Source organism: Lepidochelys kempii, chromosome 20 (genome assembly GCF_965140265.1).
Source record: "Lepidochelys kempii isolate rLepKem1 chromosome 20, rLepKem1.hap2, whole genome shotgun sequence".
In the NCBI taxonomy this organism is placed as follows: Eukaryota; Metazoa; Chordata; order Testudines; family Cheloniidae; genus Lepidochelys; species Lepidochelys kempii.
In genome coordinates, this window is record NC_133275.1 from 24,782,059 (window position 1) to 24,804,647 (window position 22,589).

A 22,589-nucleotide genomic window follows, 5' to 3' on the forward strand; every position below is an offset into this window, starting at 1 on the left:
CATAGCAACCGGAGCTGCGTAGGCCCTGCCCCGGACAGCTCTGGGGGGCCCTGCTAATGGGGATACAAGCGACACCCGCCCCCCAAAACGGAGGGGGGAAGGGACGTGCGGGAAAGGCAGAGAGAGGGGGACCCATACCCCGGCCCTTTACTGCTCCCAACCTCCCCTCCCCAGCCTGCCCCCCGCCCTGTGCTCCTAATCTTCACCTCAGTACCCCCCGCCCCACAGCCCCCCAATTCAGCCCCTCTCTCCGCCCGTGCTCAGCGTCCCCCCGGCCCCCCAGCTCCTGAGCTCAGCGCGCCTCGGAGCGGATGCGCCGCTTCCCCGCCGCGTTCTCGAACCCGAAGGCCGGGGCCGCCGCGTTCCATCCGGCCGGGGGGAAACCGGGGACTCTTATTCTGACAGCGGCCGGGCTCTGCTTAGTCATGGTGACTCCCCCCCCCCGCCACTCCTCCCCCCCCCCAGCCCCAGCCTGCGCCATGGAGGAGCTGAGCCGGGACCGGCCGGGACGAACGGGCGGACCAGGAGGGCAGTGGCCGGGGCCATGGCTGGGTTAGTGGACCCCCCCGCCTGGCGAGAGGGGATCCCCTCTTCCCCGCTCCCCCCGGGCTCATGGGGATCCCCCCAGCCGGGCTCCGGGGCAGGGGATCAGCTTCCCCCCCAGTCTGGAGAGGGGGAATCCCCCCCAGGCTGCACAAGGATCGCCCAGACCTCCCCCCACTAGCCTGGGCTCCCCCGGAAATCCCAGGGACCCCCGTGAACTGTGGGGAGAAGACCCCTAAATCCTGAGAAGGGGAGCGGGGGCCTGAGGTGCATTTTGGGGGGTCCATTGAGTTGGGAGCGGGGGAAGGAGAAACGTGGGGGGGTCGCGACCGAGCCCCCCCTCCCGGGGGACCAGGTGGCGCTTTGTCTCGGTAGCTTTAACCAGCTGTTTGTCTGGGGGGGGTTGGGGTGTAATGGACCGGCGGGGGAGGGGCTGAATGTGTAGCTCTCACGGGGTGGTGGCGAATGAAGGTCCCTAGATTGGGGGGGGTCCCCCAGGCTACGTCGTCCCCCCCCGCCCCCCCCCCCCGCACTGCAGCCTTTCTCGTTACCGCTCCACGGGCCCCCAAGAGCCTTCGGGTTCCCAGCGAGGGGGGAGGGTCTGGATGCGGGGGGATTATTCCTGTATTTGGGGTTAACCCCCCCCAGATCCGGTTGGGGAAGGTGGCCGAAATAGCTGCGTGTGAGCCGAGCTCGGGGAAGGGCCCGATTCGGTGGCTCAGCCCTGCCCCCGGTGCAGGGACCTTGTTTACAGCCCCCATGCCCAGCTCCCTAGGCAGGTCCGGGGGGGACGGGGGGGGCTGTCCACGCGGGGAGGGGGGTGGCGCCGTGGCCTGGTTAATATTTTCCATTTCTGGCTGCATCAGTGAAATTGCAACACGTTGCCTTGGTGGCTGGGGCTCCACGCCTCACACGCTGCTCCCCCCCCCCCCCGAATTTCCCAGGCCTTGGTGGGTGCAGGCTGCATAATGCACCGGGGGGGGGTTGGGGGGTTTGTCCTGGGAGCACGTTGTGGGGCACAGTCTAGCAGGGAGGGGGATAAGGAGTCAGGATTTCTGGGGGATGGGAGCCAGGACTCCTGGGTTCCAACTATGGCCCTGGCAAGGGGCTGGGGCCTAGTGAGTTAGAGGATGGGGGACTGGGATTCAGGACTCCTGGGAGAGCTGGGGCCTAGTGGGATATGCAGGGGACTGGGATTCAGGACTCCTGGGTTCCAGCCCTGGCCCAGGGAGGGAGCTGGGGCCTAGTGGGTTAGAGCAGGGGGTGCTGGGAGTCAGAACTCTCGAGTTTTATTCCTGGCTCTGCCCCTGACTTGTAACTTTGGGCAAACTCCTGTCTCGCTCTGTGCCTCAGTTTCCCCATCTATAAAATGGGGGTCATGGTACTGTGCGAGTTAGTGTGTGACTGGGGAACAGGGCCCTGCACTGCTGGCATCCGAATGGCTCTGCTGTGTCATGGGCCCCACACTGCTACCACCTAATGGAGATTTATCTTTGCTGAAGCAGGAGAGGCCTGGTCTCTCCCTGCTGCCCCCCAGCTGTGCCAAGCGCCTGTGCTGGATGCTCCCCTGATTTGTGAGCCATGCTGGGCCTCCAGGACAGCAGAGGCTGAGTGGGGTGGACGGGATCCACTTTCCTATCAGAACTCTGACGCGGGTTTTCTGTATTGCTCACTTCCCTCCCCCGTGGGGAGCCACACACAAATCAGAATCTAATTGACACCAGGAGCCCGGGGTGACCTAGTGGTTAGGACACTGGACTGGGACTCAGGACACCTGGGTTCCATCCCCAGATCTGCCATTGGCCTGCTGGATGAACTTGGGAAGTCACGTCCCCTCTCTGTGTCTCAGTTTACCCTCTCACCTGGTGTCTGTCAATACTGTGAGCTCTTTGGGGCAGGGACTGTCACTCGCTTGCGGCCTGGGCAGCGCCTGGCACAATGGGGCCCTGGTCTCAGCTGGGGTCTCCAGGTGCTACCATGATGCACAGACTAACAAAGGTTAGCTGAGATGGGGAAATTCTGCCTTCTGGCCTGGGCTCCAAACCCAAGCGCGCTGCCAATGGGCACTGGACAGATCTGGTGCCGGGGGATGCGACAGAGAGAGACCTTGCAAGCAGAAATGATCCTTGTGAGTCAGTGAGGGGGATGCTCAGCCTGTTTGGAGGTGGGCATCATTTATTAGGTGTATTATGGTAGCTCCCAGGTGCCCCCCCAGCCATGGCCCAGGCCCCATGGCATTAGGCGCTGTATGTTATTAGGTGTATTACGGTAGCTCCCAAGTCCCATGGCGTTAGGCGCTGTACGTTATTAGGTGTATTACGGTAGCTCCCAGGCCCCATGGTGCTAGGCGCTGTATGTTATTAGGTGTATTACGGTAGCTCCCAGTCCCTCCCAGGCCCCATGGGGCTAGGCACGGCCCACCCGATCTGAGTCTAAGCCAAGCAATAGGGGGGCTGGCGTGTGAGTGGGGGGGGGTTGGTCTGTCTGTCTGCAGTTACCTGTATTAACTGCAGCCTCCCCACCTCCGATCCAGCCCCAAACAACCCCCTGTGTTAGCGCTCGGGGCAGGTCCCCTCTAGGCAGTGACTGCTTCAGTGTGAACACACACACCCCTGCTGGGGGGGCCAATCAGCGGGGCTGGCTTTGGGGTCCAGCATCTGTGTTTATAGCCCGGCTAGTGGAGAATGAGCCCGGTTTGCTTCCAGTCAGTTACAGCTGCACAGAGCTGTGGGGGGCGGGGGCGGTGGGGGGGATGCTGCTGCTAACAGTGGGACTGCATGGGGCTGTATGGGGAGGGGGTGGTCTCCAGGGCTGCATGGGGGGCTTGCTGGGGGCAGGGGGGCTGCTGGGGGTGAGCTTTGGCCCTGCAGACCCTTTTCTTAACCCTGCTGAATTGTTGCCCGGCTGTGCCAGGCGCCCGTGGCCCAGACCTCGCCCTGCGACTGAGCTGGGCCCTCGTTAGCGGTGATTCCTCCTCGTTCATGCTCAGACCCACCACCACCAAACCAGCTCCCAAGAGGGAGCTTGGGGGCCCCCTCTGGCCTGGCCCGCTGGGGGCTGCGGCTGGCCATGCAGGGGGCTCCCTAGAACCATTGGGGATCAGGCTTCTGCTTGCCGGGGGTGGAGAGAGCCCCTTGGTCCAAGCCGGGGTGGAAGGTGGGGCAAGGCCTGGCTGCAGTCCCCGGGCGGAGGGGTGGGGGCTGGTGGCCCCGTCTAACCCGGTGTCTCCCTTCCCCTGCAGGTGTGGCGTTGCTGTACTGCCCCAGGGCTCAGTGAGGCTCCAGACAGTGTAGCCCCCCCGCCCCCAGCTCAGTTGCCCCCTGCGATGTGCCCCCGCCGGCCTCGGTGATGTACGCGCCGGAGTGCAAGGCGGAGGTGACGCCGTCTCACCACGGGCATCGCTCGTTCAGCTACACCCTGGAGGAACACACCAAGCAGGCCTTCGGCATCATGAACCAGCTACGGCTGAGCCAGCAGCTGTGTGACGTCACCCTGCGGGTGCGCTACCAGGACGCCCCCCCGGCCGACTTCCAGGCCCACAAGGTGGTGCTGGCCTCCTCCAGCCCCGTCTTCAAGGCCATGTTCACCACGGGGCTGCGGGAGCAGGCCATGGAGGTGGTGCCCATCGAGGGCATCCACCCCAAGGTGATGGAGCGGCTCATCGAGTTCGCCTACACGGCCTCCATCTCGGTGGGCGAGAAGTGCGTGGTGCACGTCATGAACGGCGCCGTCATGTACCAGATCGACAGCGTGGTCAAGGCCTGCTGCGACTTCCTGGTGCAGCAGCTGGACCCCAGCAACGCCATCGGCATCGCCAACTTCGCTGAGCAGATCGGCTGCACCGAGCTGCACCAGCGGGCCCGCGAGTACATCTACATGAACTTTGGGGAGGTGAGCGGGGCGGGGCCACGAGGGGCTGTGGGATGGGGGGCGTCATAGATCGACAGCTCAGAGCTACGCCCCGGCTTCCAGCCGTCCCAGGGGACCCGCTCTTCCTGCAGGCCTGGCCACGCGGCCCCACAGCCTCCGAGGCTGAGCCTCTGGGCCCCAGCCCTCCTGCTGCCCGCCGTGAGCTCTGCCCGGTGGGTCTGGCTGAGCCAGATGCCTGGGCACAGACCTGGCCCCTCTGTCGGGACCAGCGCGGCTCAGCCAGGGCTGGCAGCGAACCCCGGCCGCGGCCCCCAAGCAGCGACGGGCTCGTTAGCCCCCGGCCTGGGAAGGCCCCAGGTTGGCGCAGAGCAGCGAAGGATCAGACACATGGTCCGTGCGGCCGAGCCAGGGCTCCGCCCGGCCAAGCCACCGTGGGGTTCGTCTGGGCTGGATCTCCGACTCTGTCAGTCCTGGTGAGAGCTGCTGAGCCCCTCTGCGGCCCGTCCCCATGACACCTCCCGGGCCATCGTCCTGGCTCCGCGGAGCCCGGCCCAGGGATTCAGCCCAGTCCTCCAGACTGGGTGCCTGGAGCGGCGATTTAACCCCTCGGTAACCCGTGTCCCAAGCCGAGTCCCTGCCCGGCCTATCAGAATAGCAGACAATTCCCACTTGGCCTCCTCCTCTCTTCCCCTTGGAGGCAGCACGGAGCCGGGTCACAACCAGGCAAGTTCTGCGGAGCCGGGTCCCAACCAGGCAAGTTCTGCATTTCCCATCGCCCGGCCTGCCCCGCCCACCTGGGTCTGTAGCCCCAGCGTCAGGTCCTCTCTGGGGCCTGGGCCCGTAGGTGACACCAGCAGGGTGTGCGGGGAGTTCTCCTGCAGCCTGCTCTTGCCGCCCCAAAACCTTTGGATTTGAAACTGGGCTGGGCTCCTGCCAACCCCCTACCTTCCGTCAGCCCCCTCGGCTGCAGCCCAGGGCCCCTGACCAAGCCTCTCTCGCCGTAAAGCAGCCTCCCAGCTGCTTTACGCTTCCCTTGGCGCCGGGCAGGGCAAAGCTGCCTGGCCTTCCCCCTGCCCTGCTTGGGTCTCGGCCATCCCGGGCTCAGCTCGGCCCCTGCTGGCCCAGGGCGGGCAGGCCGGGTACTGGCTGCCTTGGTCCCAGTACCCAGCATCAGGGAGGGTTCGCCAGAGCGGGCGTGACTCATCTCCCCGCGGAGCTGGGTGGGGGCCACCCCTCATCCCGCCCCACTGCACGTAGCTGCTTGCTGAACGGCCTTTCCCTCGCTCCCCCACCCTGCCAGCCAAGCTATTTGTATTTTGGCTGGCACCTCCCGTCTGAGCTTCTCGCTCCCTGGCAGGGCTTGGCCCGGCCTTCGGCTCTGCCAGGGAGAGCGACTCCGTGGCGCTGAGATGGTGGGGAACCCCCCCACCCAACCCCCCAGCTCTGCCCGGTGTCTGCCCAGCAAGCGGAGCCGGAGCAAATGGCTTCAGGTGCGAATCCTGCCCCGGGTCTCAGCCCTTCGGCCTCCGACGGGCTTTGCAAGGGATCTCTCTGTCCCAGAATCTACCCTCCCGCCACTGCTCCAGAAGAGTCGAGCCCAGGAGCGTTCAGCAAGACTGAGCCCCAGTGCCCAGGCTGGGAGCCCGTCGGCCAGCACCCCTGGTGCCCTGTGGTGCCGGCTGTGTGGCCACTTTGCTCCAAACGCTCGGTTCCTGGGGGTGCCGGACATACCCGTTCTCATGCCTTGGGCCCCCTGCCCACGTACCCTCCATTGTCCTACAAGTGCTGTCCTGTGGGTCAGGGGTGCTGCTCCCCCTGTTGGGTTTATCTGAATCTCACTGCTGGGGCGCTTCCCCTGGCTCAGGCCCCAGGCTTAGGCCAGTGCCCTCGGGGGCTCTTCATCCCTGGACCTACGCCCGCCTCCCCTGTGGAGCTCCGTTGGCAGAGGGTTGGGGGGCACTCGGAATGTCCCCTCGCCCTCAGGATCCGGCCCTAGCTGAGCGAGGGGGGGGGGCTGCAGTGGGGCCTGGGCCTGCCGGGGCAGGGGGGTGCAGGGGTGGAGCTGAGTCGGGGCGGGCCTGCCCCCCACCGCTGCCAAGGGGCCCATGTGGAGGCAGAGCAGACGCCCCAGCTGACCCCTTGACTTGGGTCCTTGGCACCAGCTGCCTCCATGAGCCCCCCAGCCCTGTTATTGCAGGGTCCCTCTGAGCTGGGCTCGGTCTTGACCCTGCTCCCGTGCGCGTGACGGCAGCACCCTCGAGTGGCTGCAGCCTGCAATAGCAGTTGTGGCTCACAGCCAACCCCCAGGCTCACCCCGTGCCCCCCCAGATCCCCACACTCACCCCCTCTCACGGCCTCTCCCCCCTGCAGGTGGTCAAGCAGGAGGAGTTCTTCAACCTCTCGCACTGCCAGCTGGTGACGCTGATCAGCCGGGACGAGCTGAACGTGCGCTGTGAGTCCGAGGTCTTCCACGCCTGCATCAACTGGGTGAAGTACGACTGCGCCGGGCGGCGGCTCTACGTGCAGGCCCTGCTGCAGGCCGTGCGGTGCCACTCACTCACCCCCCACTTCCTGCAGACCCAGCTGCAGAAGTGCGAGATCCTGCAGTCGGACGCACGCTGCAAGGACTACCTGGCCCAGATCTTCCAGGAGCTCACCCTGCACAAGCCCACCAAGGGCATGGCCACGCGCGCCCCCAAGGTGGGCCAGCTGATCTACACGGCCGGCGGCTACTTCCGCCAGTCGCTCAGCTACCTGGAGGCCTACAACCCCTGCGACGGCTCCTGGCTCCGGCTGGCGGACCTGCAGGTGCCCCGCAGCGGGCTGGCCGGCTGCGTGGTCGGGGGGCTCCTCTACGCCGTGGGGGGGCGGAACAACTCGCCCGATGGCAACATGGACTCCAACGCCATCGACTGCTACAACCCCATGACCAACCAGTGGTCGCCCTGCGCCCCCATGAGCGTGCCCCGCAACCGCATCGGCGTGGGCGTGATCGACGGCATGATCTACGCCGTGGGCGGCTCTCATGGCTGCATCCACCACAACAGTGTGGAGAGGTGAGGCGGCCCCCGCCTGCCCTGTGGAGACGGAAGCAGGCCCTGGGATGGGCCCCAGCAGTCCCGGGCCCCCCACAAGCCAGTGACACAGCCCAGGATTGGGGCCCAGGAGTGGGACCCAGGAGTCCTGGCTCTGGATTTCACGCTGCTGCAGTTAGAGGGCGGTTGGGCCCAAGGTGCCTCGTGAGAGTTCCTGCCCCGCCACGCTCACAGCCAGCCTAGCCAAAGGCTGGCTGAGGACCAGAGGCACCGAGAGGGGAAGGGACTTGCCCAGGGTTCCCCCCCTCCCTGGGTGCCACTCCAGCACCCTGTGCTGCCTCGCCTGTCCCCTTGGCTTGGGCTCGGGAGCAGGGAGCTCTGCCCGGTGCCCCTGGTTCCGTGCCGCTCCCCGTGCACCCCCTCCGGCCGGTTGCCTCCCCTGGTGTCCGACGTTGCCCTCTGGCCCCCAGGTATGAGCCGGAACGGGACGAGTGGCAGCTAGTGGCACCCATGCTGACACGGAGGATCGGCGTGGGGGTGGCCGTGCTGAACCGCCTCCTCTACGCCGTGGGCGGCTTTGACGGCACCAGCCGGCTCAGCTCGGCCGAGTGCTACTACCCGGAGCGGGACGAGTGGCGCATGATCGCCCCCATGCAGACCATCCGGAGCGGAGCGGGTAAGCGAGGGGCCAGGGCCTTCCTGCTGGCCGTGTGGGGATGAGCAGGGTGTGCGCTGCCTCTGCCCCAGGCAGGCCTTGGCGCTGGGGGGCTGGGCTGCAGCCAGCTGGGGAAGGGCTCTCCCTGGGCCTGGCAGCCCTGCAGGGGGTGGGGAGGCATCGCAGGGACCCAGAGCCGGGCCTAACTCAGCTGCTGCTGCCCGTGCAGATTAAGGGGGATTGCCGGTCCCTGTGCCCCCCGCCGCGTTGGCTGGGATGGGTGCACGCTCCCCCCGCCCACCCTGCTGCTCCATGTTCCCACAGGTGTCTGTGCTCTCAACAACTGCATCTACGCCATGGGGGGCTATGACGGCACGGACCAGCTCAACAGCGTGGAGCGCTACGATGTGGAGACAGACAGCTGGGCCTTTGCCGCCCCCATGGGGCACCGGCGCAGTGCGCTGGGCGTCACCGTGCACCAGGGCAAGATCTACGTGCTGGGTGAGTGCTGGGGGGCTGGCCAGCTTCCTCCCACTGCAGGGCAGGAGCGGGGCAGAGACCTGGGCTGGTCCTGCCTCCAGCGCCCACAAGCGTGCATGGCCCACGCCGGCTCCTGGCTCCTGCTGGTGCAGTGGCAGGGCTCGGCTCAGCCCACAGACCCAGTTTAAGCTGTTCGTAGCTGACGGGGGGGCAGGGCCCAAGCCCTCCCCAGCGGGGCAGCAGGCAGCCGAGTGCTGGTAACAGCCACTCTCTCCTCCGCAGGCGGCTACGACGGGCACACCTTCCTGGACAGCGTGGAGTGCTACGACCCCACCAGCGACACGTGGACGGAGGTGACGTGCATGACGTCCGGGCGCAGCGGGGTGGGGGTGGCCATCACCATGGAGCCGTGCCGCAAGCAGGTGGACCAGCTTGACTGCTGCTGGGATGGCCCCCCTCCAGCACAGGGGTCAGTGTTAACCAGCTGGGCCAGGGAGCCCCCTGCTGCTGCTGCTCCCATTCTGCAGGGGGGAGCGTTTTTCCAAGTGCCAAGGGGGGTGGGGGCAGGGAAGTCCTGCCCCCCTCCCAGCAACAACCCCTCCCTCCCCACGCAGCCCCGTGGACCTGGCTCCCCGCCTGCCCTTTAGTTGGGAGATGGGAACGTGGGGTCTTCCCAGCTGCCTCTCGTCTCCCTGATTCCTTCCCCTCCCTCCTCGGGAGGAGCCTCTGTGCGGGGGGCCAAGACGCAGGAGTTGCCCTCTGCACCGCGCCGGGGATCTGCCTCCTGGGCTCGGCCACTCAGCTCTCCTGGCCACAGCGGCTGTACCAGGCCCAGACGTTTTCTGGTGGCTGGAGAGAAACATTCCCCTGTGGGACATGGGGCAGTTCTTCCCCAGGGCTCTGGGGCAGCCAGGCTGCAGCTGGAGGAAACGGACGAGCAGCCCCAGCTGCAGTTACCGACTAGCCGAGTGACGTTACCATGCCTGACTTGCCTGGTGTCTCGTCTCACCAGTCACGCTCCAGCCCAAGCTGGGAGATTGGTTTTAATAATTTCAAACGCTGATTGTTACATTAATAAAAAATCCCTTTGTGATTCGCCCCTGGGTCCGTCCTTACTCGTGCTGGTCGAGGCACGAGCCAGCTTTTAGTCGCTCCCGCCATCCAGTGTCCATCCGATCAGTGAGGCTGGCCTGGGGCAGGGTCACCAGGCCGTGTCCACCAGGCTCCACAGGTAGTCACTGACGAAGCACTTGGAGTGCTGGCTGCTGTCGATGTTGATGGGCTGAGCAATGGCTGGGCCATGATGGACTGGGGGAGGCGGTAAAGGAAACTGACACACTGGTGCTAGCCAGGCAGGTGTCCCCTCCCCCCCAGAGGACACTGCCTTTGATCTGGGGGTGTCTGTCCCCCCCTGAAAGGATACTGCCTTTGATCTGGAGGTGCTGACACTCGTAGTCCCAGTCCAGCCGGCTGATCTTGTAATAAAGCTGTGCGATGTACCTGGGGGATGCCGCTGTTAGACCTGGCCCTGCCTGCACAACCCCAGCCAGGTCGCGCAGAGCAAACTCACAGGCTGGATCCCCTTTGTTGGGGCTCAGACCCCTCTAGCAACATGGTGGGGGAGCCAGGCCCCTGAAGGGAGGCTCCATGTGGCTTTTAAGGGACCCCGCAGAGCCCGAGCGTGGTGTTCCAGCCCTTTAGCCCCCGTCCCAGCAGCTGGGAGCCAGCAGCGTGGATCAGAGCGCAGGCTGGGCCGGGCGGCACGTGCAGGGCACCGGCATTCCCCTCCCCGCACTCACATTGCAGAATTGACCATGCCAGTGTCGTCCTCCATGTCGTCCTGCAGTCGCCCGAGCTCGGCCCTCAGCTCCTCCAGCTCCCTCCGCAAGGCAGTATGGCAGGTGGTGAAGGAACCGTGGCTCTGACTGGTTCCCTCCCTGTCCTCCAAACCAGCTGGCATTCCACGCACCAGGCTAGTCCCAGCCCCCCACCCCACCCCACGACGCTGTCCCAGCCCCCCACCCCACCCCCCGACGCTGTCCCAGCCCATGACCTGCTGCTGCCCGCCCGCCCACCCACCCTGGGAGATGCACGGGCCTAGGTCTGAGCCTCAGGGTTCACCCAGGGGTGTACTGGACCTGCAGAGCACTGGGCAGTTAGCTACAGGCAACAGCCAAGCGAGCCGGTGCTCTAGGCTCCCGGGCAGGGAAGGATATCTGCTGTCAGCCCTCAGGCTGGTGTCCTCCTCACTGGCTCTCTGCAGCGCCTCTTCCATCGCCAGCACCTTCTGCAGGCTGGTCTGCATCTCCTCTTCCCCCGCCAGGAGTTTCTGAGCCACTTTCTCCTCCGTAGCTAGGAGATCTGCAGTGGGGGAGAGGCAGCCTTTGCCATCAACCCCTAGTCATCTGCTAGGGGCGCTACACACCCTTCTCTGGACCAGCGGGGAGGGGGCCCGACTGGGGGCTGCTGAGCCAGCAGGACCCTTGCACAGAGTGACCCTGATCGACCCCAGCCAATCCACACTGCTCCCTCCACCCGCTGAGGGAGGCGCTTCCATGCAGGTAATGGGTCACAGGGTCCAGCCTGGCGCTACGCTCCCGCATTGGGATTTCTGGTGACCACCCCATGGTTCTTAGCGCTGTAGGGAGCTGAGCCGCTCTCTGATTTGTTCCCACTGAACAGGGAGAGCAAGTCTGTCCCTCTAGGCGTGCAGGCCTCATGGGCTGGGTTTCAGCCCGAGGGATAGCAGCAGCCAAGCTCTAACCGTGCCCCAGGGAGCCGCCTGGCCTGGCAGCACCCCCAACTCAGGTGAGAGGGCTGTGTGTGTGGGGCGAGGGAAGAGCCTGAGTTAACTGCAGTGAGGCCAGACCCTACAAACCACTGGGCTCCCAGGGAACAGCACTTACCTTTAACCAGCTGCGCCGCCGTCAGCTGCGTATCCAGGAGCTTGTCAAACATCTTCTCCTGTTTGTCCAGGCTTCTCTTCAGCAGGTTCCCAGCCCCACCTGCTGCCAGCAACTTCAGCAGCTCCTTGCTCACCTCCTCCATCTCCTGCATTTGTTCATTCATCATGGCTGTCAGCGGCCACTCCCCAGACTCAGAGGCACTGAGGCAAAAAAGCAGGGTATGAGAGAGACACTGTACTTCTTCCAGTACCGTCCCGCCCCTCACACACCTCCTGTTCCTTTACCCACAGTTCCCTCTGGCCCCATCAGGCCTGAGCCACCTCCCCCATGGTCCTGAACTCATTTAAATGGCTCCTTTTCATGACCCCTGGCCCAACTGTGTCGTTCTGAGGGCTTGTCTCCCCTGGCATTTTACAGCGCTGCAACTTTCTCGCTCAGGTGTGTGAAAAAACACCCCCGAGTGCAGCAAGTTTCAGCGCTGTAAAGCGCCAGTGTAAACAGTGCCCCAGCGCTGGGAGCCGTGCCCCACGTGGAAGTCGGTTTTTTTAGAGTGCTGGGAGAGCTCTCTCCCTCCGCTCTGCTGTGACTACACAAGCCACGGTAAAGCGCTGCCGCGGCCAGTGTAGACTAGCCCACCCACTGGCTAGTGCGAGGCAGCTCTGGTTAGGGCCCCACAGAGGGCAGAGGTGGAAAAGGCCTCCCTGGCTTAGTTAAGGTGGGACGCAGCATCTCCCTACCAAGGGTCTCTCTAGCTCCATGATGAATCACTGCAGAGGGGGCTTCACTCCCCAGTTGTTAACTGTCCACAGCTGCTCGCTGCCCTGCTGTCTCCCAGGGCTTGGCTCCATTGCCATGTCAATGCAAGTTAGCGCTTAAGATCATAAGAACGGCCAGACCAGGTCAGGCTAATAGTCCAGCTAACCCAACATCAGGTCCCAGCTTCTGGCAGGCAGAGGTTTAGGGACACTCAGAGCGTGGAGCTGCGTCCCTGCCCATCCTGGCTAACTGCCACTGAGGGATCCATCCTCCGGGAACTCAGCTAATACTGTCTGGAACCCAGTTATACTTTGGCCTTCACACCATCCCCTGGCAGTGAGTTCCACGGGTTGACTGTGTGTTGTGGGAAGTGGAACTTCCTTATGCTTGCTGCCTATTGGTTCCGCTGGGTGACCCCTAGTTCTTGACGGGGTAAACAACACTTCCTTGCTCACCTTCCCTGCCCCACCTGTGACTTTACAGGCCTCTCGCACCCCCCCAAGCCCTCCCCCCCCGCTAATCTCGCCTCCCACCCCCCCGCCTTTCTGCTGCTCTTCCCTGCATCTTTTCCAGTGCTAGCTCCTCCTTCTGGAGACGGGGCCGGGCGCGCCCCGCGATTCCTCCAGAGACAAGAGGACAGTTTCCGTCCTAGCCCGGATCCCAACGGCTCCTAAGGCCGGCTCGGTTTTCACTGCTGCGGCTGCGGGGAGGGGGGGGGCGCGGGGGTGTCGGGGCACGGGGGGGCCGGGAGGGCCCGGGAGGGTGGCGGGCCGGAAGGGCGCGGGGGCTGGGCTAGGGGGGTGTCGGGCAACGGGGATGGGGGGTCGCGCGGGGTGTCGGGCCGGGGGGGGTCGCGCGAGGGGACGGGAGGGGCGCGGGGGTGTCGGGTCGGGGGGGTGGGCGGCCGGGCGCAGGGCGGTTGGTGGGCCTGGGGGGGCGCGGGGGGGCTGGCGGGCGGGGGGGGGGGTTGGCGGGAGTGTCGGGCCGGGGGGGACACGGGGGGGTTGGCGGGCAGGGGGAACGCGAGGGGCCCGGGGGGGGGCCCGGGGGGGTTGGCGGGAGTGTCGGGGCGGGGGGGGGTTGGCGGGCCGGAAAGGCGCGGGGGCTGGGCCAGGGGGGTGTCGGGCCGCGGGGTGTCGGGCCGGGGGGAACGCGAGGGGCCCAGGGGGGACACGGGGGGGGGCGCGCGCGGGAGTGTCGGGCCGGGGGGGGGACACGGGGGGGGGGGCGCGGCGCAGGGAGTGTCGGGCCGGGGGGGGGACACGGGGGGGGGGCGCGCGCGGGAGTGTCGGCCGGGGGGGGACACGGGGGGGGCGCGCGCGGGAGTGTCGGGCCGGGGGGGGACACGGGGGGGGGCGCGCGCGGGAGTGTCGGGCCGGGGCGCGCGCGGGAGTGTCGGGCCGGGGCGCGCGCGGGAGTGTCGGGCCGGGGGGGGACACGGGGGGGGGGCGCGCGCGGGAGTGTCGGGCCGGGGGGGGACACGGGGGGGGGGCGCGCGCGGGAGTGTCGGGCCGGGGGGGGACACGGGGGGGGGCGCGCGCGGGAGTGTCGGGCCGGGGGGGGACACGGGGGGGGGCGCGCGCGGGAGTGTCGGGCCGGGGGGGGACACGGGGGGGGGCGCGCGCGGGAGTGTCGGGCCGGGGGGGGACACGGGGGGGGCGCGCGCGGGGAGTGTCGGGCCGGGGGGGACACGGGGGGGGTTGGCGGGAGTGTCGGGCCGGGGGGGGACACGGGGGGGGCGCGCGGAGTGTCGGGCCGGGGGGGGACACGGGGGGGGCGCGCGGGGGTGTCGGGCCGGGGGGGGACACGGGGGGGGCGCGCGGGGGTGTCGGGCCGGGGGGGACACGGGGGGGGGCGCGCGGGGGTGTCGGGCCGGGGGGGGACACGGGGGGGGCGCGCGGGGGTGTCGGGCCGGGGGGGGACACGGGGGGGGCGCGCGGGGGTGTCGGGCCGGGGGGGGACACGGGGGGGGCGCGCGGGGGTGTCGGGCCGGGGGGGGACACGGGGGGGGGCGCGCGGGGGTGTCGGGCGGGGGGGGACACGGGGGGGGCGCGCGGGAGTGTCGGGCCGGGGGGGGACACGGGGGGGGGCGCGCGGGAGTGTCGGGCCGGGGGGGGACACGGGGGGTTGGCGGGAGTGTCGGGCCGGGGGGGGACACGGGGGGGTTGGCGGGAGTGTCGGGCCGGGGGGGGACACGGGGGGGGGTTGGCGGGAGTGTCGGGCCGGGGGGGGACACGGGGGGGGGTTGGCGGGAGTGTCGGGCCGGGGGGGACACGGGGGGTTGGCGGGAGTGTCGGGCCGGGGGGACACGGGGGGGGGTTGGCGGGAGTGTCGGGCCGGGGGGGGACACAGGGGGGGGCGCGCGGGGGTGTCGGGCCGGGGGGGGACACGGGGGGGGGGCGCGCGGGGTGTCGGGCCGGGGGGGGCCCGGGGGGGCGCGCGGGGGTGTCGGGCCGGGGGGGGGCACGGGGGGGTTGGCGGGAGTGTCGGGCCGGGGGGGGGACACGGGGGGGGGCGCGCGGGGGTGTCGGGCCGGGGGGGGACACAGGGGGGGTCGCGCGGGGGTGTCGGGCCGGGGGGGGCCCGGGGGGGCGCGCGGGGGTGTCGGGCCGGGGGGGGGGCGGTGTCAGGGCCCGCCGCTCACCTCAAGCCGCTCGTCCGGGCGCTCTGGTGAGGAGGCGGGACCTAGCCACCTCCGTCCCGCCCCCACCTCCTGGCCATTGGCCTGGGCGGCCGGCGCTCTCGTCACGGATTGGCCGTCCCGCCCGCCTCGCCCAATCGGAGCCCACCCGCCTGGCTCGCGCCGCTTTTGAAAAAAAGACTGGTGGTTGTTGACTTTACGCGCGCGCAGTACAGGGGGGCTCATTCGCCCCGCCCCTGCCCCGTGCGCATGCGCTCCTCCCTGTTTTCCCCGCTCAGAGCGGTTCTTAGCCCGAGCTGCCACCAGGGGGCGGCAGAGAACGCGGCCCAGCGCGGGGGCAGGCCCATGGGAGAGCCACGTGGCCAGGCCCTGCAAGGGGCGGGGCGGGGTCAACACGGACCACGTGGCTCGCACGGGGCGGCTGCGACTTGGGGGGTCGGGGGGCCCCCCCCAAGCCAGGATCCCCCAAGGGCTGGTGTGAGGCCCAGTGAGAGCTGTAACCCCCCCGCCCCAGCCTGGGCCTTGGCCCCTGGGGGGCAGAGTTCTGGGGACCCTCGAAGGGACGTGGCCCCCCAGCCGCCCGTGTGGGCACCGGCGACAGCTGCCCCCCAACCTCCCCGTCCCGGAGCTGCCCCCCGAACCCCTGGCTGGGCCTGGCGGCTCGTGCGGCCGGGCCTGGGGGGGCACAGCCGGGCTGGTCACGGGGATCTGGGGCGCGGCCCGTTGGCGACGCGCCGGGCTCTGTCGAGGCCCTCGCGGCTCCTGTCCCTGAAACCCCGGCTCCGGCTGCCCCGCGGGCCCGGGAGGGTTTGGGGCGTCCAGGAACGAGGCCGGCGTGGGCCTCGGGGCTGAGAAGCGTCCGGCTCTGGCCCCAGGGCCCGGAAAGGCTCCAAAAGCCGGCGGCTGATAAGAAGCCCCCCCACAGCCGTTTTACAGAAACTCCCGATTCAATCTCTCGCGTTTGGTGAGCCTGACGCAGGAGTTTTGAACAGTTGGGGTTGGCCATACGGCAAGGCAGACCGGGGGGGAAGGGTCTGCAGGCCCCCCTCCCACAGAACTGCCCCTACACCTCCCCCAGGCCTGAGCCGGGAGCCCGCAGCCCCCAGGGCGGGAATGGGGCCACCAGCAGCTAGCCAAGCCGCCGGCTTTGTAACTCCCCAGCCCGTGCCAGGTTTGTGTGGCAGGGTGGGTGCTGCACAGAACCTGGGGGGGGTGCGGGGTTGGGGACTTTGTAAGAAAAGTGACCCACCCCCCCATGGATGCACAGGCTGGCCTGGAGACCAAACCCCCCGAGCTGCCCATGGCGCACCCCCCCCTTCACGTACCCAGGTGCACACCCTACCCCAGCCACCTCCCCCTCAGGCAGACGCTCAGCGGTACCCCACCCCCAGACGTGCCCAGACACCCCAACCCCCGTGGGGAAGCCAGAGGCCAGAGGCAAGGTCCCTTCCTCCTGGTTTTATTGTGAGCTCCGCAGCTCCGAGAGGGAGACCGCAAGGAGAAGGGGAAGGAGAGCTGTTACACCAGATACAGACGCGGGGGAGAGGGAGCTCAGATCCTGGGGAGGGGCTCAGCCCCCCCCCCGGCCCACGCTGGGGGACGGGCTGTCTTGTTTGAGTGGGGGGTCATTTACAGCTGCTATCACAGTATGTACAGAACAAAACCGACCCGACCGACGCACCGAACCAAACCGCGTACAAAAATAAAGGCTCTACGGGGCGGGCGCCACCCGACCCCCGCTCCGGCCACACCCCGGCTGGCGGAAAATCAAAATCCATCGCTACAGTACAGTGTTCAGACATGGCACCGCTCCCCCCAGTCGGCCACGGGCCCCACCCGGGCACTAGCTGGGGCCGCCCGCATGGCTTGCGCCTGCCCCGGGCCCACGCCCAGGGGCACATCGCTTGGTGGGCCCTGCCCTGTTCCTCATCCCCCCAGCCCCACTCTTGTCCCAGGCACCCTCACAGGGCAGCCTCCGGCCTGAGGACCCCGAGGTGCTGGCCCCAGGGGACGAGCCCCAGGAGACGCTGCACCCAAGGGCTTTTGTTCGAAAGCTCATGGTAGGGGCACCAGCCCCAGCCTGCTCCCATTCCCCTGCCCTCTCGCCCCCGGAGGACATTTGCCATGCGACTGCCCCCTCCCAACTCAATGGAGAGAAACTCTGATTTCTGCGGGGCGGGGGGGGGGATCACCCTGACGTAACCCCAGAGATCAGCCCCGCAGAACGAGGCCCGCGTGTCTGCAGACAGAACCGGGCAGGTGCAGACGTGGCTAGTGGGACCAGGGGGGGGAGCTGCTCTCCCCCCATTTAGCACAGGGACACCCTGAGGAAATGGTTCTAAAGCCCCAGCTCCACCTGCCCCACCAGATGCTGGACATTTGGGGCGGGGGGGGAGCCAGGGAAGGCAGAAGCCAGGGGGCCCAGTTCCCATTTGCCGGGGGTGGTGTCCCGCGTCTGCACTAGCCCAGTTGGCTCCTGCTGAGGCCTGGTTGGTGCAGAGCCCCAGAGAGCCAGGCTGCAGCGCTGCCCGCCAGGGTCACGAGGCCATGGCCAGAGGGGGCGCTTGTTCCGCTCTCCCCCCACACCGTCGGCCCCGTGTTCCCACCAGCGCAGGGAGAGGTCCGGGGGCTTCGGAGCTTGAGGGGGTCAGTTAAAGCCCTCGGGAGCGGGCGCTCTGGCTTCCCGCTGGCCCCGGATCCTCTCGCAGGGCCAGAGTCCCGAGGGTGCACAGGGGTCGGGTGCCTAAGGGCACCAAGCAGAGCCCCAAAGGACAGTCGGAGCCCAGCACCCACTGAATCCGGCTTTGGCACCTTCGACTATCCCGGGGCGCCTCCCTGCAGCGGTGGTACCCGTAGCCCGTCAGCTGCCAGCTGGGGGGTGGGGGGGGTTGGCAAGTCAACTCAAAGGGAAGCGAAGCTGCTTCCCAGCTGCTCAGGGGGTGGGGGGGCAGGGGAGCAGGTGGCTGATACATTCAGTCCATGCGGCCGGAGCGCCGTATTTGTGCAAATGGATGAAGAGAGGAGACTTGGCTGGCTGGGCACTCGAGAGCTTCGAGGGCGGGGGTTGGAGCTTCGCCGTTAGTTCCCCCTTTCAAAAGTTAACCCCCTCTCATCCTCCTGGGAAAGGGGGGGCTATGGCCTCAGTGGGGGAGGGGAAAGAGGGGGACGAAATGAACCCCCGAGCAATGGAGAAAAAAATCTGATTACAGAAAATAAAACAACTTTTCTCCCTCCCCTCCCCAACTTTCCAAAAATAATAATTAATTTACAATAAATTACCAGGTGCGTTAAAAATAACCCAGACCCCACAACCATCCCCTCCCTTCGTAGTAATAAATTAAAATAATAATAGCACCCTTGTGTGGCCTGGAGCAGCCCGCAGCGTTGGCACAAAGACCCCGGCCAGAACTAGCCTGGCAGAGGGGTCACAGCTAGGACAGTGTGCAGGGCTGGGGGGGGCCGCAGAGTCAGCTGCCCCCCGTGCGCCGATTCTGCTCTGTGTTCATTCCTGATTGTTTAAAAAAATATATCTCTGAAGGCCGCGGGGTGAGGGGGACCCAAATGGAAAGCGAAAAGCACCCGCTGCCCCGGCCCCCCCGGCTGCTCCAAATCAAAAATCATCCGAACGAATCCGTAAAAAAACCAGCAAACCCCGAAGACGAGAAATGGAAGAGTCCAGAGGGCTTGGAGCTCCGCTGTGGCGGGGCCATGCCCGGGGGCCGACCCACCTCTACAGTAGCTGTGTGTGTTCCCTTTTTTTGTGGTTTGGTTTTTTAGAAGTTTTTCTTTTTTTTTCCTTTTTCTTTTTTTTGTTGTTGTAAAAAATACAATAAAAATCCTCCCAACTAAAACCAAAATTAAATTAAATGGAGTTTTTTTGTTGGTTCCCCCCCCCCCAAAAGAGTCCATGGCGGGGGGTGCAGGTGTGTGGCTTTCGTTTCGTTTTCCGCCGGGCGGCTGAGCTGAAGCCCAGAGTCACGGTGCCCCCGGGGCTGTGTCGTGTGTCAGTCCGTTCTGCCCGCCCCGCTCCTCCGGGGACAGGCAGGGGGGCTCCTCCTCCGCAGTGGAGAAGCTGTTGTCCTCGTGGTCCGGGCTGCTCCGGTCCGGGTCCGACTGATCCGACTCCTCGCCCTCCTCCTCCAGCGTCAGTTCGAACTGGAATTTCTCCAGGCAGGCCTCCTCGTCCTTGTCCTGGTCGTCGGGGGGCGGGGAGGGGCTCTGCGGGATCATGCTGTGGTACCAGTCCCGGTTGTCCTCCAGGGTGTCGAGGATTTCCTGGGCGTCGGGGTGCACCAGGTCCGCCCACGTCTCCCACAGCGGGTGAACGATGTAGTCGATGAAGCCCACCTGAAAGGCAGACCCAGGGAGGTGAGAATCAGAGCAGCTGGGATCTGGGCAGCGCCCGGCACAACGGGGCCTGAATCTCAGCCAGGGCCCTGGTCCCAGCTGGGGTCTGGACAGCACCTGGCCCGACAGGGCCCTGATCTTGGCTGGGGTCTGGGCAGCGCCCAGCGCGACGGGGCCCTGATCTCAGGTGGGGTCTGGGCAGGTGCATTCAGGGGCTGGGCGCTGGGACCCCCGGCACGCTGCGCCATTGCAGAGCCCTGCCCCGCCGCCGGCAGCTAGACGAGCCCGCGGGGCCCTCCCGACAGCCCCTTGCCCCGCACTCAGCTCTCCCCGCACCTGGGACTTCTCCACGGAGGCCGTGTGCTTGTCGCACATGGGGCTGATCTCCATGCCCCGCTCCCGCTCCTTGTCGCCCTGCCGGAAGAACTCCTCCATGATGCGGTCGGTCCACTGGCGGTACAGCTCCAGCGGCTTGGTGGGGTTGCTGAGGTCGGCGCAGTGAACCATGTTACGCAGGACCTGGGATGGGGAGAACGAACACCGTGGGGACTGGGCCAGCCCCCCAAGCGCTGCCCCCCCACGCTCTGGGCACACCCCACCCCTAGTGCAGCGAGCCCAGCCAGCCCCCCGTGCCCTGCCCCCCCCAGGGGAACCGTCGCCCCTGGTGCAACGAGCCTGGACAGCCCCCCAGCTAACCCGGGTCAGGATGGATGGCTCATTCACCTGGCTGATCTGGGGGCCTCCATCTCCCTCCCCCAAACCCAGTGTCCCATGGGCTGGGGGCCCTCCCCACCCACCACCCACCTGCATCCGGTCCGTGTAGTTGTCAAGCAGCAGCACCCCGGAGCTCGTCACTTTCTTGGTCTCCACCATGGTCTTGAGGTCGGCCAAGAGGGTCATGTGCTTGGACATGTCGGTGGCCAGGACCTGGGGAGGCCGGGGGGGGGGGGAAAAGACTGTCACGGGAGGGAGGGGAGGAGCCGCCCAGAACCCAGGAGTCCTAGCGCAGCGCCCCTTGCTCCAGCCCCCTTGGCCTGGCCGGCAGTCCAGGAGTCCTGATTGCCAGCTCCCTCCCGGAGTCTGCGACAGCCCAGACCCTGCCCCGGCACGACCCTCCTTCCTCCCTCCTGCCCACTGGCAGGGCTGGGAAAAGGGCACAGGACACCCCCTGGCCCCCGCCACCAGGTGTGGGGATCGGCTCCCGGGGGGCTGGCCAGGGACGGGCGGCAGGGGCTGGGCCGCGGCCCCAGCTCACCATGTCGATGACCATCTTGCGCAGCGTCTGGCGTTGACGCTTGCCGAGGCTCTGGAAAATGTCGCAGTTCTCCTCCTGCAGCAGCTTGAAGCCCACGGCCAGGTGGTGGTTCTCCAGGACCGACTCGTCGTTGTACATCAGGGCCAGCTCCGAGTCTGTGGGGCGAGGTGGGTTAGGGGGCGCCGGCTCCCGCCTCCCTTGCTCCGTGGCGTGTGCTCCCGGGAAGGGGGGTCGCTGCATGGCAGGGAGCAGCGTGCACAGGCCAGGCCCGCCAAGGACCCAGCCAGCTGCACGGGGGGGGACAGAGCAGCTCTGACAGCAAAGGCGCTCTCGGCAGGGCACGGGGTTTGTGCACACGTGTCGGAATGCACACGGGTGTGCCTGTATCCCAGTGCACAGCTGTGCGCACAGGAGGGCTGGCGTGTGCGTCCCGGTGCAGGGCGTGTGTCCATGTCCCGGTGCCGGGCGTGTGTGCAGGAGGGCTGGCGTGTGCGTCCCGGTGCAGGGCGTGTGTGCAGGAGGGCTGGCGTGTGCGTAGAGGTGTGTGTCCATGTCCTGGTGCAGGGCGTGTGTGCAGGAGGGCTGGCGTGTGCGTCCCGGTGCCGGGCGTGTGTGCAGGAGGGTTGGCGTGTGCGTCCTGGTGCCGGGCGTGTGTGCAGGAGGGCTGGCGTGTGCGTCCCGGTGCAGGGCGTGTGCGCAGGAGGGCTGGCGTGTGCGTCCCGGTGCCGGGCGTGTGCGCAGGAGGGCTGGCGTGTGCGTCCCGGTGCCGGGCGTGTGCGCAGGAGGGCTGGCGTGTGCGTCCCGGTGCAGGGCGTGTGCGCAGGAGGGCTGGCGTGTGTGTCCCGGTGCCGGGCGTGTGCGCAGGAGGGCTGGCGTGTGTGTCCCGGTGCTGGGCATGTGTGCAGGAGGGCTGGCGTGTGCGTAGAGGTGTGTGTCCATGTCCCGGTGCCGGGCGTGTGTGCAGGAGGGCTGGCCTGTGTGTCCCGGTGCCGGGCGTGTGTGCCGGAACTGGAGAGATTAGGAAACACACACGTATGCCCCCCCAAGGCTGCTGCGGGTCTCTGGGAAGCGCGCTGGGACCCCCAGGATCTCGCCCCCGGGTGCGGGATCGTGGGGCACTCACTGGTGTTGATCAGGAACTGGTTGGAGACGCCCGGGTGATCCACGTCATGGATGGCGGCTGCGAACAGAGCGGCCAGGATCTCCAGGTCGGTGAAGACAGCCTGCCAAGGGCACATGCAGGGGGCTGAGGCCGGGGCCGACTGGTTAGCAAACGAGGGCAGGGACTGGGACTGTCCCGGCGCGACAGGCGGGGCCCTGCTCCACACGTAGGCACGTCATAGTGCTAGGGACCCAGGAGTCCTGGCTGCCCCCCTGGGACCAGTCCCTCAGGCCCGTGCCCAGCCAAGCCATCAGCACAGCCAGGAGTCGCTCTGGCTTGGCTCTTAGGGGAAGCTGCAGAGACTGTGCTGGAATTGCCAAGGGGGGCTTAGACCGAGGACCCATCACCCTGGTATCCTGCCTCAGAGTGGGCCCGATGCCAGCTGCTGCCAAGGAGGCTGTGAACCCCGCAGGAGGCAGCGATGGCAGAGATGGGCCCAGGGCGGGCAGACAGACAGACGGCTGGGGGTGGACGGACAGACGGCTTTCCAGCCCACCCAAATGCGTTTCAGTCCCGTTTCCGTCCCTATTCTGGCCACTCCCCCCCGACAGCCGGCCGGACTGGGCCGTGTCCCGGACGCCGTGCGTTACCCGCCTGCTGTTACAGGGGGTCGAGAGCTGGCCCCGGGGCACCCCACTCTGCTGCCCGCCGGCACCAGGCCCAGCTGGCTGAGAGAGCCCCCGGCGGTGGTTCTGTCCCGGGCACGCTCAGCCCCCCACTCACGTCCAGGGCGGGCGTGGCCAGCAGGATGTGCGTGGACTGCACCACGTCGGCCGCATGCAGGCTGTTGTGGTAGGCCACGTCGGCATGGTAGTGCTCCTCCAGGGTCAGCACGTACGTCAGCAGCGTCTCCGCCGGGATCTTGAAGGTTTTCAGCAGCTCTCTCTCCTGCAGGGGGCGAGGGGGGCGTTCGCGGCCAGGCAGAGTCACGCCAGAGGG

General features: G+C 67.3%; 3 protein-coding genes across 15 annotated transcripts in view; 1 reads left to right on the forward strand and 2 right to left on the reverse strand.

The window, feature by feature from the left end:
- Positions 1-459: 459 nt before the first annotated feature.
- On the forward strand, positions 460-9,676 carry KEAP1 (kelch like ECH associated protein 1). Its single transcript, XM_073318236.1, has 6 exons — positions 460-552; positions 3,785-4,434; positions 6,784-7,469; positions 7,919-8,124; positions 8,428-8,604; positions 8,866-9,676. Exons 2-6 carry the CDS (start codon positions 3,892-3,894, stop codon positions 9,228-9,230), a joined length of 1,977 nt encoding a protein of 658 aa, XP_073174337.1. The 5' UTR covers positions 460-552; positions 3,785-3,891; the 3' UTR covers positions 9,231-9,676.
- SPC24 (SPC24 component of NDC80 kinetochore complex) lies at positions 9,515-18,699 on the reverse strand. 3 transcript variants are annotated; one of them, XM_073318241.1, is made up of 6 exons: positions 18,615-18,699; positions 11,490-11,689; positions 10,800-10,944; positions 10,383-10,475; positions 10,007-10,083; positions 9,515-9,891 (listed from the first exon to the last, which is right to left on the reverse strand). In XM_073318241.1, the coding sequence occupies exons 2-6, from the start codon at positions 11,653-11,655 to the stop codon at positions 9,785-9,787; spliced, it is 588 nt and encodes a 195-aa protein (XP_073174342.1). In that variant the 5' UTR covers positions 11,656-11,689; positions 18,615-18,699; the 3' UTR covers positions 9,515-9,784. The 3 variants fall into 3 exon arrangements, with proteins under 3 accessions (XP_073174342.1, XP_073174339.1, XP_073174338.1); XM_073318238.1 differs by lacking the exon at positions 18,615-18,699 and adding an exon at positions 14,890-16,153 and having other exon boundaries at positions 9,516-9,891; XM_073318237.1 differs by lacking the exon at positions 18,615-18,699 and having other exon boundaries at positions 9,516-9,891; positions 11,490-12,758.
- PDE4A (phosphodiesterase 4A) overlaps positions 18,581-22,589 on the reverse strand; it is a 162,548-nt gene continuing 158,539 nt past the window's right edge. For 10 of the 11 annotated variants that reach the window (XM_073318230.1, XM_073318231.1, XM_073318224.1 and 7 more), the window contains 6 exons: positions 22,374-22,538; positions 21,612-21,711; positions 20,489-20,643; positions 20,038-20,160; positions 19,570-19,752; positions 18,581-19,233 (listed from right to left, as the gene is read on the reverse strand). In XM_073318230.1, coding sequence (XP_073174331.1) covers positions 18,862-19,233; positions 19,570-19,752; positions 20,038-20,160; positions 20,489-20,643; positions 21,612-21,711; positions 22,374-22,538 — 1,098 coding nt within the window. In that variant the 3' untranslated portion in view covers positions 18,581-18,861. The remainder of the gene's footprint in view (positions 19,234-19,569; positions 19,753-20,037; positions 20,161-20,488; positions 20,644-21,611; positions 21,712-22,373; positions 22,539-22,589) is intronic. The other variant, XM_073318226.1, reaches the window with a different exon arrangement.

What these genes read in the sequence shown, in the direction of transcription:
- KEAP1 (XM_073318236.1), top strand. Translation starts at nt 3,892, where the DNA reads ATGTACGCGCCGGAGTGCAAGGCGGAGGTGACGCCGTCTCACCACGGG. An exon ending in CACCACAACAGTGTGGAGAG is followed by an intron (nt 7,470 to 7,918) that starts GTGAGGCGGCCC and finishes TCTGGCCCCCAG; the next exon opens with GTATGAGCCGGAACGGGACG. An exon ending in GACCATCCGGAGCGGAGCGG is followed by an intron (nt 8,125 to 8,427) that starts GTAAGCGAGGGG and finishes ATGTTCCCACAG; the next exon opens with GTGTCTGTGCTCTCAACAAC.
- SPC24 (XM_073318241.1), bottom strand. Translation starts at nt 11,655, where the DNA reads ATGATGAATGAACAAATGCAGGAGATGGAGGAGGTGAGCAAGGAGCTG. An exon ending in AGCCTGAGGGCTGACAGCAG is followed by an intron (nt 10,476 to 10,799) that starts ATATCCTTCCCT and finishes CACCTGCCATAC; the next exon opens with TGCCTTGCGGAGGGAGCTGG. An exon ending in GCACCTCCAGATCAAAGGCA is followed by an intron (nt 9,892 to 10,006) that starts GTATCCTTTCAG and finishes CGCCTCCCCCAG; the next exon opens with TCCATCATGGCCCAGCCATT.